This window comes from Hippocampus comes, unplaced genomic scaffold, assembly GCF_001891065.2.
Source record: "Hippocampus comes isolate QL1 unplaced genomic scaffold, H_comes_QL1_v1.1 scaffold57, whole genome shotgun sequence".
In the NCBI taxonomy this organism is placed as follows: domain Eukaryota; kingdom Metazoa; phylum Chordata; class Actinopteri; order Syngnathiformes; family Syngnathidae; genus Hippocampus; species Hippocampus comes.
This window is the reverse complement of record NW_017805039.1, coordinates 1,087,402-1,108,389: the sequence shown is the minus strand read 5'-3', so window position 1 is coordinate 1,108,389 and position 20,988 is coordinate 1,087,402. Positions and strand designations below refer to the sequence as shown.

The 20,988-nt window shown below is 41.5% G+C and overlaps 1 protein-coding gene across 1 annotated transcript; it reads right to left on the bottom strand.

The window, feature by feature from the left end:
- Positions 1-7,256: 7,256 nt before the first annotated feature.
- On the bottom strand, positions 7,257-20,815 carry LOC109512429 (forkhead box protein O1-A-like). The gene is made up of 3 exons (XM_019864196.1): positions 19,640-20,815; positions 10,281-10,472; positions 7,257-9,954 (listed from the first exon to the last, which is right to left on the bottom strand). The coding sequence occupies exons 1-3, from the start codon at positions 20,147-20,149 to the stop codon at positions 8,836-8,838; spliced, it is 1,821 nt and encodes a 606-aa protein (XP_019719755.1). The 5' UTR covers positions 20,150-20,815; the 3' UTR covers positions 7,257-8,835.
- Between the last annotated feature and the right edge of the window lie 173 nt (positions 20,816-20,988).

Below are 20,988 nucleotides of genomic sequence, written 5' to 3'. Positions count from 1 at the left end.
TGTCGCCTTACTCTTCATGCTGTGCAGTGAAGAACTCGAAAGTTCACTGGATAAATGCCAACAGTGATGCATTCCTTTTCAAAACCACACCTACAAATTTTGATCATTGGACAGTTTTTAAATCATCAGTGGCGTTTCCAAATACCTAATTAGTACATTAGTACATTAATTTGTCTGCAATGTAGTTTAAAATATTTACTTGAATACTGAAAACATTACAAACTCATTCGGATCATTATTTGCATTAAAAAAGTCCAATCTGGAACAATTTGTCATGTCATAAAAGTCAACATTTACTCCATGCGAGATTCTGCAAGCGATAGCGTATGAATCATCCTCACCTTGTCTGATGCAGTTTTATTGCCCTCCTCAGCGCTCTGCAGTGATGCCAGGGGTTGTTACAGTAGAGGTCGGCTCCGAGAAGAAACACAGGCGAGAGTAAGGGAGGGGGGACCGTGAGGGAGGGGCAGAAAAGGCTGCTCCACTCCAGTTAAGGGACATTTATCAACATTACATAGGCTTTTCGATTTATTTTTTTTTCACACCGCCTTTTAACAAGAGGACAGAAGTTGATCAGCTGACACACTTCACTGGCTACAACGTCAGTCCTCATTCAGTGTTTGGAAATGTACAGCAGGTCCTTGAGGCCATTTAATCATAATTTAATGTGCAGTTTATCATCGTATGGAAGTTTTTTTCCCCACAATCTGGCTCTACTTGTTTAACGTAAATATAAAATGACATGGCAAAAAAATGGAAGTCATATTTCCCCTCTTGTCGAAATGTGCTGTACCTCAGTAGTTTTATCGACGGTACTGTGTGAGTTTCTTTCTGATCCACTTGTTCTGCTGCGCTGTTATTGATCTCTGAGGCAATGAATGTTCAGTGATTTTGAGAAACTGAAGTGTCATATTAACAAAAGAAAAGTGCAGTTACGAATTATTAGGCACAGTGTCATTGAATGCCACCGCAGCCTTTAATGAGGGCGGTGTGCACGCCCCAACATTCCGTGAATGTTTTCACATTTTTTGGGGGGAAAAATCTGCATTAAAACAAGAGTCACTGTCAGCCTGGTTGTTGGTGAAACATCGATGCCGTTACACTTAATGCTAAACACATTGTATCCTCTGTGGTACACCCTGTACACACTGCTCATCCATCTTTTCAAGGACATTTGCTGAACACCTCCCTTGCCAAAGTAGTCTCTGAGGAATTTGGCAGCAGTGTTGCAGCCCTCTCAAAGACACAAATCCGAGCAGCTCATTAAAACTGCTCTGCGATGTACTGTGCAATTTTGCTTGTGTTAATTGATGTCACTCCTACCCACACCTCACAAAAAAAACATGATTTATTGAATTAATAAAAGTCTGTCATTTAAACCAATAAAAATGATTCCAAATCATATAATATGGTACCTACTACAATAGGCAAGTGGAATAAACGCAAACAAAAGGTGGAACAAAATGTTAAAATATTGTCACATGGTCAAAATACAAAAAAAAAAAAAGTCCAGTGTTGGGTCACTTCTTTTTCCCATAGCTGTATTACGTACCTTAATGTCAATTGCGCATGGTCCCGACCGAAGAAACAAATATATTTTTTTGTATTTTATGACGTTACGTTATCTGTTGTATTATTGTTATTTTATTTTAAATGTGTAAAGTGCAGCTGTTGTGAAAAGCGCTGTATGAATAAAGATGGGTTGTAATGACTGTGCATTCTAACTCATGACACTAGATGTCAGTATGACGACACTGTCGTCACTCTTTTGGACTCTATCCACCAGCGGAAGCTGGTATCGAACTGCGGCACGGGTGTTCAGTAACACTATTTCTTTTAATTGCGTTTTTTTGGTGAGGGGCGGGGGATCTGGAGGACTTGATGAATTAATTCAAATACATAGAAATAAAATCAATACAAACACAAGAGTCAGAAAATCATTGTCCGTTTGCCCACGCGAGTACAAGGAGGCCAACGCGTGTGAGTGTGCGCGTCTGCGGGTGCGTTGGATTGTTACCCTGCAGCTCGGAAGCAGCGCCGGATTGTGTCCAACGAGCAGGTAGGACGCTGAAGTGCAATTCGACATTTTGAGAGCCTGCGAAATACCCCGACATTGTTTGGTTGCAGAAGTGCACGGGGGTGAAGCGGGGTTTTAAATCTGCACTGAAGATGATATGAGAGTATGCAGCTGGGGAGTTTGCTGCAGTGCAAAGTCACTGCATGGGCGTCGTCACATCTGCAGCCTCCATTGACCCGTTATTTTTGAAGCTCGGGGATGTTTCCAAGGGCACGATGATGTTGCATGTTATTGTTGTTGTTGTTATTGTTTTTGCCTCTGCTGTCTTCACTACTGTATTCAGACATCGTGTACATGCAGAACTCTCATGAGGTCCCATGTCTCACTCTGCAGGTGAAAACGTGCTGTGAAGGTTATTGATGTGAGCTGGACTTCGGTATGGTTTACTGCAAACAAATGGCTCCTTACCTGGTCACCACAACATGCCTTCTCTTTTCCAGGATCATAATAACACATCAAACTCACAGTAAGTCAGTTTATTTAAACTGTCTTTGCTGCATGGTTATCAATCTAAATAGTTAATGCAGCAAGATGCTATTATTTAAAATTCCTGAAATCCAACATGTAGTGGCAGATGAATAGAATTCGATAGATGGATAGAATCCGGAAAAAAAGATCATCTGACAAGATGCTTGTCGGATGGTCTCCAGTAACTCTATATATCCGGTGTATGATGTTGCTATTTGCCCAATACAAAATGCATCTCATTCTCAACCTGACAACCTGATACGACAGTTCATCAAGACACACATTCAGCCAACTATGGGTAACATGACCAGACTTAAATGATGAGTCATGACCTTATGACAGAGAAAGTTCAATATTGTGCGCCGCTCATGCTTCCTGGTAACCGAAAAGTGGCTGAAAAGTGTAAGAGCACACAAGAACTGTTGTCAGTTCATTTTAAGGGTACAAAGTGCAAGAACATTCCCATCCCAGATTGCTACTTCTCGATTACTACCGTACTCTTATTGTTTATTTCTTCGAACTGCATTACATAGAGAGGCATTCCCATCAACCAACCACTTGTTTATACCCTTACGATTTGCTAACAAAAAGGTACAGAGATGGTCCCGATGACCATCAGGTGCATTTTTGTACATTTGCTGAATGTAAACAGTATTTATTTATTTATTTATTTATTTATTTACAGGGGTTCAATTGTGAGCCCTACGGGGTAGATCTTTAAAAAAATGGTACCTTGGAGAACAAAAATGGAGCCCTACAGTACCCTTTTTTTTCCTGGGAGAGGACATACAAAAAATAAAAATACAGTGCACTGTATTAAAATTGCCATTTTGTCTTTGAATAGTGACATGCAGGGCAAACACAAGTCAAAGAGAACAGAAGAGGTCACTTTCCCATTTTCACCACAGCACCATCAACAGCATGTATGAGGCCACCACCCCATAAAATAGCCGCAGGGGAGGAGTACAGCACAGTGTATTTGCGCCATCTGACAAAGATCCTGTTGTGTGTGTTGGATCTCAAAAAGAGAGTCAGTGTTTCAATTGCTGCTAAATGTCCGAAAGATCATTCAGGATCTTTGTCCTTCTGGGAAATTACTGTTATGTAAGACTGTAATTTTCAGCATGAAAGATTCTGCTGACATAAAATGATTCTTTCTCTGTTTGTGTCTCTCCAGTGAGTTCCTTCCACACATTTCTTTTCCCTCCGCATGGGCCTCAGATGTTTCCATGCCTGACTTACTTGGAGAGGAACGTCAGGGTGGACTGTGAGTTTCCAGATTCCAACGAGATCCCGGGCCCCTACTGCGAGTATCGTCAGGATAGCAGGCTGGTGGGCAGCACCTACCCCAACACCGTCATCTACGTGTCCACTGAGGACCGCAGGAGGAGCAACGTCAGCCTGTTTGCCCCAAACCTGTGCCGCCTCACCTGGGCGCCGATGGGCGATGAGAAGCCTTACACGTACACGTGCAGGGTTTACCAAGGCACGAGCTGGAAAGAGAACAGCATGGCTGTGCATCACCGTGAGTCAGCTTCTTGTTTCACACCCGCCCCCCCCCAAAAAAAAAAAAAAAAAAAAATATATATATATATGTCAAGTCACATTCTACTCTCTTGGCAGGGCATCTACCAATCTGCTCGGCAATCAGCGTGATGTTTGAATCCGCGCCGTGGTTTTTGTCAGCGGTGCTGTCACAGTTCCTGTGGCAGTGGGTCTTCTGAATCCATGAACTTTCCCTGATGGTACAATGGATCCGGTTTGGGGCTCACTTAAGTGTTGAATCAATTTAAGATGATCCTGACTGAGAATACTGTATTTCACAACAAGATGGAAAAATACATCTCCGGAGCCTTATAGAAGCACTTTTTTTTTTTTAAGTCAGCCACATGTTTTAAATCTTACTTTTGTTTCAGAAACATTAGTAATTTGTTTTGCTTTGGGGTTGTTGTTTTTTTTTTTGCTCCAGGGAACATGATTATCCGATATGATATCTTAAGACCACATTCATTTTGTTGGTGGTCAGGATTTGGTTTGCTTTTATAAATGAGTCACATTCATCTTTATGGATACATGCCATTCATTATGTTTTGCATGTTTTATGTTGCACATAATACAACTCGATTAACCTTCAGCATATACACTTACTGGCCACATTATCAGGTATGCCCGTAATGCAACTCTATGGAATGTTACAAATATCTCTCAGAATGATGCAATTTGACACTGCTGCAAATTAAAACCAAAATAATAGACATATAGTTAAATAAATAAATACGTCAATAGCGTTTGATCTAAATTATCTTTGTACCGTAAATTCAGAAATTTTGATCCAGGACATTGGATTTTTAGCTGCACCCAATTAAGTGTCAATGCAGTAAGTGCAACTAAACGTTTTCGAGTGAGGGCATGCTGCCTTTCAAAGTAAGGTAAATTTCCTTTCATTTTAAATGTTGACTATTTTAGAAGTGTCCCTTTGCCAAGCTGTTATTTAATACTATACCAGACATTGTGGCTCTGTCATATACTCATGTAGTACCAAAACTATCTAACAAGTAGCGCTTAAATTGCATCACAACGCAAATATGATGTTATTCCAAGTATTAATACAGTACATTTCAAGAAATTTATGGATGCTAATATGCCCAACAGTCTAAACAGAGTAAAGTATCCACTTGTCCAAGACAAAGGCAGTACAAGTATTTGTTGGATGGAATGTCTGAAATAGACTTTGACAATCTTGTGATGTTTAAAATCAGGAGTCCTTTCCCTGTTCTTATTCTAAAAAAATATGCAAAAGTTCACAAGTTGAAAAATTAATTGAAAATGTATGTTTCAAATTCACTCGAAGATTCATCACATTATTCTTTTTAAACATGGTTGCTATTTTTGGGGGGGTTCTCTGCTATGAGTATTGTTTCACATGAGCACTTTAAAGATCATACATATTCTTTTTCATTTAACTATCTTATACTGTGTTGCCAAATACTGTATGAACTAACTGCTATAACAAAGTTACAGCAATAAAGGTGTAAATCCACAGGCGCACGTTGTTTTTGTCTTTACACATTTTGATATGATACTCACTGCGTCAGAGGAAAGCTGGATCAGCAGTTTTGTTCGATCTGTGTTGCCACTATTTGTCCCAGAGAGGGCGCTGTTAGCTGACGGTTTAAATTCAGCCATTTTTATTGAGGTCATACCGTACTGAAAATACTGAAAAGCGTTCTTAGCCCTCGGTTCTGTTTTGACAGCAGCTTGAGCAGAAACAATCTGGATTTAATTGCAATATTTCAAAACTTACTAAGAAATTACTAGTGGATTTTAGGAGTGGCAAAACCACCACTAAGCTTGCTGACGTCATGGCATTAAGATAAAAAGGTACTGCACTTGGGCCTACGCTTTCGTTTACTGTGGGTGAGGTGAGCACACGTGATGTAACGCCCGATAAAAATACACAATACAAATGTGCGCACAGTATGCCTTAATAAATGTGAAACGCGCTGTATATCATTTTATGTTAGACACTGTACCTTTCCAAGTGCACTGATTGTACAAATTATATCACATCATGGTGCATGCATCTTACAATGGTGAATCGCCTCCCACCCATGACGCAAATAGCAAAAATCTGTGACTAACTGACGCCCATCCCAAAAGGTTTGTAATTGTAATTTTACTATTGCACTAGGCTACGGCATGACTAAATGAAGCCCCACCCCTCAGTTCGACATTGTGGCTTAGCACCAAATACCAGATGGTGCAAAGCAAAATTGTTTTACAATACATTGGCTTTGGCCTGAATGCAGCAACAGTGAGTAAGTGAATTTTTTTGGGGCAATTACCAGAGGATAAGTTCACTGCCCCCAAAATCCACAAGAGGGTGAATTGGTGAATGAATTGTACACAAGCCGCTGCGGGGCAAGGCCTACATTGTGTGGCCTTCGTGGAAGTCAGCGCGCAACAGATTGGCATTCAATTTTTTTAGGTGCTCCACAGTGAAAAGCCAATGAGCAAATTTTTGCTTTATTTGTTGTCACTCAGAACTATTAACGTTTTTTTCTGGATAGCCATAGGTCGTGTCATTTGAGGTAGTTGTACCAGCAAGAACAATTTATATTCTGTGCCAAGCAGAAACTGATCATGAGTTTCATAAAAGACTACAGATAAAACCTTGATGTCTTCAAAGTTATTTAAGGACAGCAACATGCATTATCTTATCAGTATGTCAAGTTTATGTGACCATAAAATGAGTCTGACTGTGACTTGAGTCTGACCTGAATCTGTATCATACTTAGATCGGTTTTTGATGTTTTGAATCTTTAAAATAGGGTAGGAAAATTAGTACTATTCCTATAAATAATTTGATTGCCCAGGTGTACTTCCTTTTGTGGCCAGTGAGTGCACATAGACAGCAATTTATTTTTTAAAAATGTACACTATACATATATTCTGGCATGCGATTATAAATTTGAATAGACCTTATGAGCTATGCCCTAAAATATTTGATCAGCAGGTAGTCTGGGGGCAACTTGACGACTCCTTGGTTAACACCTCTACCTGTGGTTTTAAGGTTTTGTATTCAAATCTCAGGCCTGGCCTATTAAAGACTCAATAAGAATTTGCATGTTAATGTCATTCTTTTGTCATTTTGTGATAAATGATGTACCTAGATGTTGCTGTAGTATGATGAAGCAGTTTTAAAGGCTCCTTCGATCAAGGTTTTCCACTTTATTAGATTACAAAGTACGTCTCTTTCAAAATTATGAAACAGACAAATCAATGTCATATTACAAAACGATACATTTTAGTTTATTGCTTTTCTCGTGGCAGACAATATTTACGATAGAAACTCATGGCGAGAATCATCTTACAAAGAACATATGCAAAAGACAACTTCGGCAGACAAGATTCTGAACATATCCATAAGACGCCGCTTTCAGATATATTCAATTCAAACAAAAATATATGTACAACAAAGCAAATAACATGACAGCAGGGGCAATATATTCCCTTCAAAGTTTAAGAGGTAAAAATATTTTGAGGTATTGAAGGTTCATATATTTACGGCTATAGTTTGAATTGAGATATATAAAAACAAATGGTTACGATCACACATACAGTACAACATTCGGGTATATACATGAAAAACGGATATGAATGACTTAAGAACCGAGTACGTACAACAGTCTGACAGCGCGAGTATGTAGGCACAGTGAATTGGCATTTCTTTTGAATGAGATGAACAAGAAATATTACAGACAGCAACAGCTCTCTCTGCTAAAATGTACAGCTAAAAAAAATAATACAGTGCATGTTTGCTCAATTCGATTAAGAAGCATCCCTTTAATTTTACATGAAAACACATTCCAGCAAAAAAAAAAAAAAAGATAAAATAAAAACAACAAAAAAAATCATTGGCAGAAGAATTCCCGAAATGTATTTGCAATCATCTGCCTCATTACTGCATTTATGAACTCAAGGTATGCACTCTCATCTTGACATAAATACAAGCCACATTCAGTAAAAGCAAACACATTATTATTGTACTTTAGACAAGAATGGTCAACAGTCACAGCTACAGAAAAAAATAACAATAAATAAATATCACACTGTTTATAAATGATGTGATACAGTTAACACAGGGGTGTCAAATTCACCTTATGTGGGGGGGCCGCTGGATATAGAGTCTGCGTGTGTCTGGGCTCAAGTATTCCACAGAAAAGGGGTTCAAGTATTTTAAAAAGTACAACAAATCCAATTTTCTCAGTCTTTACTAACAAATGGCAAAATATTTCATAAATATGCTAAATCGAAATCTAAATCTCCATACGTCATACATATCCACTATTCAAAATTCCTTAGAATATATTATGCAAGAATTGAAGTTGGGGGCATTTTTCTTCAGAAGAGTTTGATAAGATCATGGATATGAATCATTAAAAATATATATAAAAGCAATCTCCAATATAACATGTCTTTTTGCCGTCATTTGGTGCCGTTCCTCGCTACCCATTTCAAAATTAGAAATTCACTTCAACACAAGATGATTTTGGCCAGTCTAGGAATAATTTGCCACTTAACTGCACGTACATACTGTTCACCGATATTAAAAATACAGTACTTATCGCCAGTATTTACTGAGGAGCAAAACAAAGACATTTCAATGGAATACATTGCATTGATAGACCTAAAATGGCAACTGAAGACAACAACTTTAACATAAGCTACTCTGTGGAGTATCACAAATCATTTTTGCCTCAGCCCGACACCCATCTGTGTGTGGTGGTCTACACCCTCTGGGGGAACACTTGAGACCCGGCTGCAGGATCAAAATTGAAGTCCAGCGCCCCGCCATCCATGAGAGTGTCATGGAGGACGGACTCCATGTCACATTCAAACCTTTCAATGGACATATTGTCCAGATCGCTGGGCAGCCGCTCCTGGTGATGAGCGTGTGGGTGAAGCTCCCTGTAGCCGCCGCTGCTGCTGCGGTAGGGAGACATGAAATCACGAGTGGAGTCCAGGTGACCACGTGATAGTTGCATGTGTGTCCTCAAGCTTGACATTTGACGAGGGCCCCCCGAAAGACTGCTCAGACTGGTCAAAGGGATCATGTTGCCGCTATTCAAATCCCGCGAGGACGGAGGAGCCTGATTATGTAAAGCTTGCGGATTTACGTGACGGGCGGCCAGGCTCTGAGCGGGATGGATCATTTTGCTGCCGTTATGTACCCCCAATTGTCTCTGGCTGTCATAGGTGGGCACTGGGCAACGGCCCCTCCCGACGTGAGGAATTGGTGACTCCTTAAAGGGAATCAAGTTTCGACTTGTGTCGGCTTCGGTGGACATCAGCTCTTTAAGGAGGCCAGTCGGACAGATATATTGATTCTCATAAGTGTCATAGTCCTGCTTGTTCTCTCGCAGCGGATGCAGAGGGACAGGGGACATTGAATTCATCCTGGCCTGAGGGTACATGCATTTTCGGAAGTCCTGTTGCGCCTGGGGGTTGTTATAGGGACCGCTCTGAAGCATGGCAACATTAGAGGAGTCAGAACCCAGTTGGGGGTTTTTCGGGAACAGCAGATTCATGTTATCCGCCAAGTTCTCCATGACCATCTCTGAACCCCCCATGGATCCAGACACTTCAGACAGGCTGGGGAGGGGAGGGGCAATCTTACTCCCCCCGGGGTACATAAGGTGACCCTCGCCTTCCCCGAGGTCATCCTGCTCGGAGGAGAAAGGTGAACGACGGCCGCTCAGGGTGCTGGCGTCCGAGCTGGCGCGGGTTCTGAAAGAGCTCCAGGACTCAAAATCCTCGTTGCTGTGGGAGCTTGGACTTCCCAGCCAATTGGAATACTGGGAACCAGGACTGCTCGCTCCTGCTTCAGCCCCATCCAGGAGAGCCATCTGGAAGTGTGGAAAACACAAACGACTCACAAATGCACACGTTCTAATGTGTAACAGAGGTTCTCAAACATTTATATGCCTAAGATGCGTATTTTTCGACAAAAAGCTCTTACATTATAAAAAAAAATTCATAATGTCACAAGACTAAAGTTAAAATCGTGTAATGGTTACAAGAACAAAGCTGTATTTTGTCGTGATGAAAAGTTGTCATCTTTTAAGAACAAAGTCATATTTTTCCAAGACAAAGTAGTGACATCATGCGTCATAGAAATTGCAAAGTTGAACAAGGGAAGAAAAGTATCTCAACTATCGTAATTGTGCTCTACCTTTTTCTTTGTGGCTCTTCCTCGGCTTTTGGCGAACTTGCTGTTGTTGTCCATTGAGGCGGCTCTGCGCCGAGGCGACTTGCCATTCTTCCCTCCCTCTGGGTTTAGCATCCACCATGAACTTTTTCCTGTTCCCTCATTCTGAATACGCACAAAGCGGCTATGCAGCGAAAGGTTGTGTCTGATGGAGTTCTGGAAGAGTCGGAAGGTAAATCGTTTGAATGTCGCAGGTATTTCCATTCATGTAGTCATTCATCCATCGATCTATTTTCAGTATTCAGCGTTGTACAAAATTGGGGCGTATAACAGATGCTGGCTGTCTTCTACACCAGGGGTCCCCAACCGCCGGGCCGCGGACCGGTACCGGTCCGCGGCCCGGCGGTTGGGGACCCCTGTTCTACACTATAAAAACAAAACTTATAATTTTTGTCCAAAAACATTCATTAAGTTTGGAAAAAAAAAAAGACTTGAAATGATAAATTACAAAGCAAGCAAGTTGGGATACTTTTAGGTTGGGTTCCATTACAAGGACGACTGTTCTGTAAACTCTTTATTCATTGATGGGAAATGCAGGGAAAGCAATTTTCACAACAGCAAAACTGAAAACATATTGCACTTTGTCGCCTTGAAATTTGGACACAAAAAGCAATGAGAAGGCAATTGCTCCAATGTCATCTATGCTACTTAAAGCTACTTGTTGGTAGCCAGAGATTTGCTATCATGTGATGATTTGTATTAAGAGCCAGTAAAGTTTTTAAATAATTTGTTTACTTGGCTTGGCAACACTGGACAGCGTTCACACCAAGTCTCTGAGGGACTTGCAATATCTAGTTATTTATTATGGTTGGTTGTCACTGTCCCTGTCCCGCCCCCCTCGCCACACCTTCACAGGAGGTGATAATCATATATTTCCCGTGATGTCAGAGCAGTTTTATCAGGACATCTCAATCCCACCCATCTGCTGGTGGCAAAAGTACTCCACCAAAGTGGAAAAGCACACAGAGAAAAAAAATAAATAAATAAGGAGCAATTTACTCATGGGTCAACATGAGTCAGGGAATGAGTTGAAATCTCCACAGTGAGGGCAGTTTAAAAGCATTTTGCAAATGAGACAGGACTGCATTACTTTTGGTTCGCCCAAATTGCTCTTTTTTTTTTTTTGTATGCAGCCACTTTTAGTTACCCTTGTGTACACCTAAAGCCTCATATAGTGACTGAACTGCTCTCTAATGATACCATAGGGGTCTAAAAAGGGAGCCAGCGGCGCCTTCTGTCATAATCTCAGAACGGGGGGTGGAAGAAGAGTGCTAAAAAACACTACCATGCAGACGGATTGCACCGTTGAGGCCTCCCGGGACAAAATCTTCCAAATATGACAAAACACGTCTGCCAGAGAACAACATGTTGAACGAAACATAAGAGTGGGGAAGTTCCCCTACATGGCCACAATGAGACAAAAGCAGCTCATTGCAGTTACGCGTACGGTGGTGCCAGATGTCCTCAACCACAGAATTCGACAGGGCTGAGCAAGCAGGGATGTTATGATGCTCACATTCAAAACAACGGATAGGCTTTGTGTATTTTATTGATTTGTTTTTTTAATAGCCGAATTAAATCGGTTTAATGTTTGATTAATAGCCGATGAGTTTGAAGTAGACGTCTTTCTATTAGGAAACGCTAAAGTGAAATTGAAAAATTCCTGCAGGCCTTCATGTGAAGAAAAAAAAAAACAAAACAACAAAAACAAAAAAACTCTTGTAAAACTCGCCAGTCTATTCATTTGGATGACTGTCGCCACGCAACCACAGCTAGTTCGTCTACTTTGATCCGAGGATGAGAGAACATTTTAGCAGAAAAATGGGAGCAGGGTGGAGGTTACAGGGTTTGCATGTTGAGAGGGGAGGAGCATGCGAGAGTGAGATGTTGTTGCTATGTGGCCAGGGTCAATGAGTTCACTGCCCACTGAAAACGAGGCTCCTGACGGAGACATGCAAACAGGTCGAATGGAGACTCGTTTGTAATGTACTCCTTTCTGACTCAACTTCCCTTCTCGGCTCGACTTTTATGCAATAAGGGGTCCAGTGAAGGATATCCTGCGAATGCAAAATGGAGAGAGTGAGGTGGCATGAAAACAATGTTCAATCGGTCTCTGTTTATTTAAATCAAGACTTTTTCCTCCCTCAATATGGATGCAAACAGGAAATAAGCCATTCAACCTGAGTGGCGCAGGCTCACTTACAGACCTGAAACTATAAGTAAGCAACAAGAAGAAGCATGGCCAAGATCACCGGCGATATGCAAACATCTACGCCCTCTGATTAGTTCTAACAATAGATGACGGACTGCGTGACTGGTCCCCGGGAAGACGCATTCCCTCCTCAGTCTGGGATTATCCTCGTCTGAGACAGACCTCAACTCAACCCACAGAGAACAAAAGGCAACCCCAGCCTCGCTAATTCAGAAGATGTCCCCGTCACACACATTAGTGTACTGAAAGCCCGACCTAAGGATGTTTCATTGTCGCCTGACGTCTTTTTAAAATCGCACAGCTCCCTCACCCTGAAACCACTTTATAGCATTTAAATATCCGACACGTTATCCGAATGTGGCCCATTCGCAAATTGATTAACTTGTAAGCACCAAGGTACATTTGCAAGGCCACATTAGGGAGGTTTGAAAATGAGAAATGCTTAGCGACAAGCCCTACTGAGCAATTTGAGCTGTGACCCATACAATAGTAGTCATATAATATGAAAAAAAAAAACTCAGTTTGTTCTTACCTCCACCAAGCATGAAGACCAGAAGTATTGTTTGGAAGCTAATTTGTTGGCTTGTTAGCCATTTAACTGAAAAACTCGACTGATTTTGGACAGAAAATTGCTTTTCATTCCCCTGGCGCACACAATAAAATGGAGTCTACGCCCCACGTCACTCTCCATGAACCAGGAAGAATTGGGCCGATCCCTTCTGTCCATTTGGAACTTTTATCAACAGCTTGTTAACCACTGAGAGCTATTATTGCATTTCAAATGAATTGTCCCGCTTTGTTTGTTACCACAGGAAATCGCTAAATATATCGTATAGTTCCTTTCAACCGCCACATGTCCGTAAAGGGTGAAAGGACAGCTTTAATTTGCATGTGAGTGCGTTCCACTTGTCCTAGCTCGGGTCAGCTGGTGCAAGGCCATCTGAAACGGGACACATTTCTTTGCTGCTGGCAGCCGCTATTTCCAGTTAGCATTCAAGAATGCCACATGTCGGGGCACAAAGTGTACATGTGATATGCTGCTGAATCCCTTTGCAGTACTGTAGTTTAGCAAAATACTCGACTGTCTATCTCCTCTAATCACCCAATCACCATTATCAGCAGACATGCCCTATCTATCAACCTATCTATCTGTCTATCTATCTAAAGCTCCAGACCCCTCCCACTAGACCTGAAAACAATCTCATTGACACAGCTGCTGCTCCTTGTGCAGCCAAGCATGAGGCTTGCAGTAACGGCTTCAGGATGAGCAAACAAACAAGGCCCAGTCTGCGGGGGTCAGGTGCAGCCAAAGTGAAATTAGACCCACATGCAGTCTGTACAGATGCTGTGCATAAGGTATATAGCACCAGACCCAATTAGACATAGGACAGAGGAGTCGCCGAAGAGAGAAAGTTTAGAATGATTAGTAGAGTCCGACCAATACAGATGCTTTGAGGCTGATGTCGATTCCGATTTACAACAGAGAGGAATTTACGCTTAAAAAAAATGAAAAAAAACCCTATGAACTGATGAATTTATTTTTAGATACAACGTAGGTCTAAAATGTATGCATTATCTCCGCAATGAAATTTACCATTGGACCATAACCTCTTCTGGCTATTATCACAACTTATAAAATCTTAAATGGTGAAAACAAGAGAGCTCAGCATTTAGAGATGTTACCGTCAAGGGATGAACCACTTCCTGTCAGTGACTGCAGGTCCCTCCCTCCGCCATTTTCTGTCATTCAAAAAGTGGAGTTGAAAAAAAATAAAATAAAAAACTCGGGTTGAGTTTTCAGTTACACAGCAGATAAATATACTTTTTTTTTTTAAATCACGCACTACCGGCCAGATGAAAATGGAGGACTTCTCATCTCGTCTAGCCGTGTGCCTATAAATCATTAACACTGAGAATCACGCTGCAGGGCGACCTACTTCAACCACCACATCAGAATGGGACTGAGAAGAAGCTACGTGCGATAAGTAGGCCACATGTGGTCGAGTCAATTTTCATGACAGCCCAGTAAAAATGGATTTCTAAAATGTGTCTTTCACATTGTCACATTCAAAAGGGCTTACATAAAACTGTCCAAAAAGGTACACAAACTGTTTGTCCTCCCTGCTGTTATCCTGAAGTATAGGTAATGCTCTCCTCCGGTTGTCGTCACCACGCGGTACATTTACGCTTTTTCGAGAAGTTTTGTCAAATTCATTACGTTGAGAAACAAATGCTGCAAAGGAGTCCTGGTTGGTTTTTGGTTGTGATGCACGGCCGTTCGCCAACAGACGTGTTTTCAGCGTTCGTCTCATTACACTTTTTTTTCAAATGTGTCAACCAATGGTGAAAACAAAAGTTTTTCTTCCTTTAGAGCTTTTTAATTATTCGATATAAATGGAAAAAAAAAACAGCGAGATGTTAAAAAAAAATAATAATAAAAATAATTTTTTTAATGTGTTTAAAGGTTGTGTTTTGGGTTTTCGGCAAGGTTCTTTATGTGAACATACGATGCGGGATGGGAGGGATATTATTGTTCTGAGCATGCAAGGGGACAATGCAGTCGCGCTCATGCCAAGGATTCCACAGACTCACACATGGGTCGACAGCAAACTGTATGCAGGCGTCTTGAGTCAGCTGAGTGCTTCCCGCCTTCCCTCAGGCCAGAATAGTTGTTCAAAAAAAAAAAAAGGGCCCCTGCCCCGAGCCTCCCTTTCTTCATGGCGTTACATATATACTTTAAACTCTCAGCGGGCTTCTTAAGTTCCTAGGCGGCCATCCCCTCTTTTAACCTTGTGATTCCCAAGACATTTGGCTGACACTTATTCAACGTGCCACTTTATATCTCAACGCTCATCAGCACCGTGTCCCAGAATGTCCTAAGCCAAAAATGTGTTCCATAGATAAAAATCTTCAACAACACCAAGTTAAATATGTTTGATCTGAGGGTAAATCTTTTATTTTATTTTTTTTAACTCAAAAATGTCTGAACACCTTCAAGTAAAAATCATGGTTGCAACTCAGTTGCACGGCATTTGCAATGTACGAACTTCAAAAACTTGAATGCTTTGCCGGGTTTCATACCCTTGAGGTTTGTGCTTATATAGTGGTATTTTTACAAGCCGAGATGTCATGAAGAGTTTCGAAAATATCTTTTAAATGTGCCATGAGTTCCTCCGTTGTCCACATGTGCCACAAGAAGACGTCCGTTCAAACGACTTCACAGAAATGAAGGGACTAAAAACGAAGGGTGTTTTTCACGTTCTCTGATCTTCTTTTCACGTGATTAAAAAAAAAAAACTAATCCAAGTGACTCAAAACGTACAATCTCTCCTGGTTTTTTTTTTGGTCTGAGAAATACAAACAGGGAGAAGGTTTGGCCTGTGGACTACAGATTGAAACTGCTTTTGGTTAATGGGTTCACTAGTTGACAATCTACAATTCTACTGTACAGCAAATAAATCGCAGAGCGTGAGCAAGTGATTCGCCTTCGCACACGGTTCAACATGTTCCGGGACGTGTTGAATAAGTCGGAGGTTATTTTGTAATTCTGTCACTTTTGTGAACTCAGGACTGTTCCCGCCCCCTTATTTGAGGAAACAATAGCTGTACTGACATCGCGGTTAGCCTGGTTTGCACGCAGCTATTCTCTGATCCAGAGACATCCCAAGGGGGAACGACTCCCCCTCAAGCGAAGGACCTTCTCTGGTGGCAAAGGCATCTTGAGATAGCGCAACAGTAGGAGAGGGAAAGCAAAGAGCTGCCAAGTGAGACCAACGGGAAGCTTTAGAGGCAGCGGCATTGCCCTCATCCTTCTCTCCACCCACCTCAGGTCGTTTATAGGCGGAGCTGTAGAATCAAACCCAAAGCCCCGCATGAACGACCAAGTCGCTGCCTGCCCTCTGTCTGTCATTACTCTCAGGGGCGCTCAAGCATGTGGATTCTTAAATCAAAATATCAGCAAATGAAATTAGGGAAAGCATAACATTGAGAAATGTTTAAATGGAATAAAACGGCTGCAAGTCTAAATAAATTCACAAAACATGTATAGTCTGGGTTATAGGTTCCTCCTCCTCTTTTTCCAAACCGGAGCCTTGTGTTTTGCTGGGCGGGGATGTTAACACATGGCACTGTTTTCCATCCACTTGCCAGGAAATGCGTCATAGTTCATTGTGGGGGGACTGCCGTGTTTTTTTAACAGGAAAGTGTAAAAATAACCATTAACAGCAGTTCCAAGGCTCAGTGAACGTGCCAACAATAGAGTGGATAAGTGGAGAGATGTTGAGTTGAAACTAATACTGTAGCTTGAAATGTTTTTCCTTGATGAGGATGACATTAAATAATTGTTATACCTGTTTGTCTTTGACCCATTTTTTCTATCTTTCAAGGTACTATTTTTCTCTTTCCGAAAATTCTACATTCATTCCCGATGGGAAATTCAACATATCAGATTCACATGATCACTATTTGAAATTCCAAACATTCAGCTCGTTCAGTTCATCTTACGAACAATTTTCAACTTGCCAATAATTGCAATCGACGAAAAATATAACATTTCGACCACGAAAATTTCCACAAACAACAAACAAAACAGATTCACAACATTGTTTCCATTTCAAATTCAAAATATCCACGCATTTAATTAACCTTTCACGGTTTCCAACATGTTCACAATAATTTCCCCATTTCACATCATTTTATATAATTAAGTATAGTGCAACATCATTCCACATCATTCCACATGCATCCATATTTTTTTCATTCAGGCAGTTTCTAATATATATTTCAAATTGGAAATATATTTCTCACAGTACAACTTTAATTTTTTTTTCTGCAGTTCATCTCCTTCAAGTGTCAAAAGAATGTCATCAATGTCTTGGCAATAATCTGCAGGTGCTATTTGATAAATCCAATTTTGTACTGCGCAAAATATATTTTGAGATGTTTGTGTATGAGATGTAAAATATTGACACCCGTATAAGACTGAAAGTGCAGCAATAAAATCTGCAGGTGCTATTTGATAAATCCAATTTTGTATTCCGCAAAATATATTTTGAGATGTTTGTGTGTGAGTGTGTAAAATATTGACACCCCTATAAGACTGAAAGTGCACCAATAGGGCCGCCATTACGAAACCACGACTTGAACTAGCCAAAGAACTTCACCGAGGCCGAATCATGCAAATGAATCAGCACTGAATGGTACAACTTAAAAACAAACACACTTTAGTGGAGTATCTGTTTGTTCTTTTTTGATTAAGTAAAACTTGGGTATAAAGTGAGGCGAGAGGTGGAAGTGACGCAATAAAGAGCATCCCTCTCTTTCTTTCTGAGCTGTAGCATCCGCTGAGGAAACTCTAGAAGACAGGCTTACGAGGATGTGAGCACAGAGCTCAGGAATGGAGGATGTTTGACGTTCTTCCCGGTATCCCCTTCTGCCAGCCCCTTTTCCGTCCAACACACGACTCACCAAAAGTGATTGAACTCTTGGTGTCAACTCCCGTATTGGTCAACGGGAGGCTATGAAGAGATCACGGCATGCTTTCTGCATTTCTACTTGCTATTGCGTCGATATTTCGTTGCGAATGTCTGCTCGAACAAATCGGGATCGTTTTCTTTCAGGGGGTTAAACAATGGAAACTATATTTGATAGCAAAGGCATTTCCTGACATGAGACGGGTTCCAGGATGTGTGACAATGTTGAAATATAAAAAGGTTGACCGCGGGGTTTCTCTCATTCGGGGGGCATTTTAATCAGCTTATGGCAATAGATTCTTTGTGCTATAGAAAAAAAATACATATGAGGATTACTATCAATCAACAAATGTAACTCAAGAATTACGTAAGGCGGGAGGATGCCTGTTTCCAATCTCTAAAAGTACGTTTTTATTTTATATGGAAAATCAGGAAAGGTGCATTAAATATGTGATTTTAACCAAATACACACTTCTCATTTGAAGCATAAATATAATAATAGAACGAAACCTGTACCTGTATAGTGATTCCCAACAACTGTAAGATCACCAGGTCCATGACCATACTGCTTTTTAACTCTTCACAGGCAGCTGATTTTCGAACCTCAAAACTGTGAGGCAGATGCGCTAACCACTCTTCACCGTGCTGCCGGACAATGTAAAATACTGTGTGATATCCATGCATTTTATATTGCGCTGGTCATTATGCTGAGCTGGAGCCTCTCCGGGCTGATTGTGAGTGGGGGGCACAATCACAGTCACACCGAAGAACAATTTAGAGCAGAGGTCAAAAACATTGTGGTCACAAGCAACAGGTAGCCCCCACGAATCACATGAGTAGTCAGCAGCCCTGTTCTAAAAATAGCCTACGAGCGATGAGACGTTGTGGTATCCTAGGGATGTCGTAGAAGTTTGAAAATGGAAACGTAGATTTATAGAAACTTCTTTCGATCATTGTTGATAATTACTGAGAAATCATTCACATGGTCAGTGTCTTCACATAGATGTGTATATTAATTCAAAATAATATAATTAAACAATTTCTGCATTTTTTTTTCCCAGAGGTGTGTATGAAACTGGTTCGCTATTCGGATTTATAATAAGCAAGAAACAGCTCACAGTTTCAAAAAGTTTGGTGACTCCTGCCCTAGAGTCTCGAGTGAACCTATCCTGCATTTTCCTGGGAGGAAGCAAGAGTACCCGTGGAAAACCCACACAGGCATGGGGAGAACACCCAAACGCTGAGATTGGAACCCTTCAGTTCTGTGAGGGAGATATGCTCACCACTATTTCACTGTTCTGCCAATATATAAAGGATATATTAATTTACTATACTGTTTATTGTATATATTACCAATATCACATGCTAAATAAAAAGTAATACTCGCATAATTAATTTCAAAAGGTGTTGGAGGGTTTGATGCCTTGCTCAAAGGTACATAAGCACTGCTCACGGTTTGGTCAAATGTACTGCACTGTACATACTGTGAATATGCAAGTGCAGTGGGCAAGACCTTAAAAATGCCTTTTATTGTTTGCATCTCACTTTAAGACATGTTTGAAAGAGAAAAGATGAGTGTGATGCACCACCACCTCATATGAATCTATTAGATTCTTCCCCGCTTGCAGTCATACACTCACCTTCCACCCCGCAGAGCTATTGCTGTCCCCTTTATCCTTGAAGTAAGGGACACTCTTCACCATCCAGTCGTAAATCTGAGACAGGGTAAGTCTCTTCTCGGGTGAGCTCTCGATGGCTCTGGTGATGAGGTCGGCGTACGACATGTTCCCCCAAGCGTTGCGACGGGACGAGTTGCTCTTCCTCTGGCTGGAGCCACCCAAGGGCGCCGCGCCAGGAGGACCCACTTGTTGCTGGGGCGCTAGCTGCGGGGGCGGCTGCTGCAGGTGTTGGTGGAGGTGCATCCCCGAAGAGTGGGACACGTGCAATTCGTGCTCCGGGTCCTCCTCCAACAAGCACAGGTTACGCGGGAACTCGCAGTTTCCCGACTGCTCCTGCTGCACCGATGGAGCCGGGGAAGATGTGGCGGAGCTGGCCGGGTCGATGAGCTCCGGCAGCGGCCAGGTGCAAGAACGCGGCCGGCTGAGAGGCTCAAAGTCCGGGTCTACTTGGAGCGGTGGAGCCTCAGCCATGTCACTGTCAAAGCGGGTCTCCGACTCATGCACTCGAGCATAAACGTGAATGATAATAAATGTCAGGTCTTTAAAGGTTCCAGACAAGGTAAACTGGGCCAAGATTGGTTGTTTTAAAATCTAACGTGACGTCCACAGCATCCTCCCCTGACTGGTTTTCAACTTCTCAAGCGTGGCGCTCCGTGACAAGAACAGCTCACACGAAGAGTACGATGATGCCATCACGTCCTGTCACATGCTCGGTCATCTGGGTTCTTCGGCGAAATGAGGAGAGGACTCACGTTATGTTCTCCAGGAATGTAACTGATTGTGAATTATCCCATCAAAAGTGGTGCACTAATCTAACAAACAAACAATTTTAATCATAAAATTAAAGAGTGGAAGTTAAACGGAAAAATTAAAATTAATAGGAATGAAAAGGTAAAACTTTCATCACAACATTCTAAAGAATTACAGGCTCGGGGGCTATATCACTTATGATTCATGCGTCTGCATGGCATTACTCCCATAACAGCTCTTACATTTATTGCCCACAATACTTCATCTCCAATTTACTGCCAAGGATTGACGTTATTAATTGCTGGTCAATATAGCTTGTGAAAGGTCAAATACTGTATAAGATAACTTTGGTTGAACTACTTTGCCGTATCGTCCATATTGAATCCGTTTAAATGGTCACTTTTGCCAGTGCTGCCCCCTAGTGATGCATACGAATAAAAACCAATGCACTGTATTGCACACGTTTTTTTTTTTTACAGCCATGACTCTAAACATTATTGTCTGCGTGTAGGCCCAGGTGTATAAACAGAGACGCTTATTTGCGCCGCAATTATCCAAGT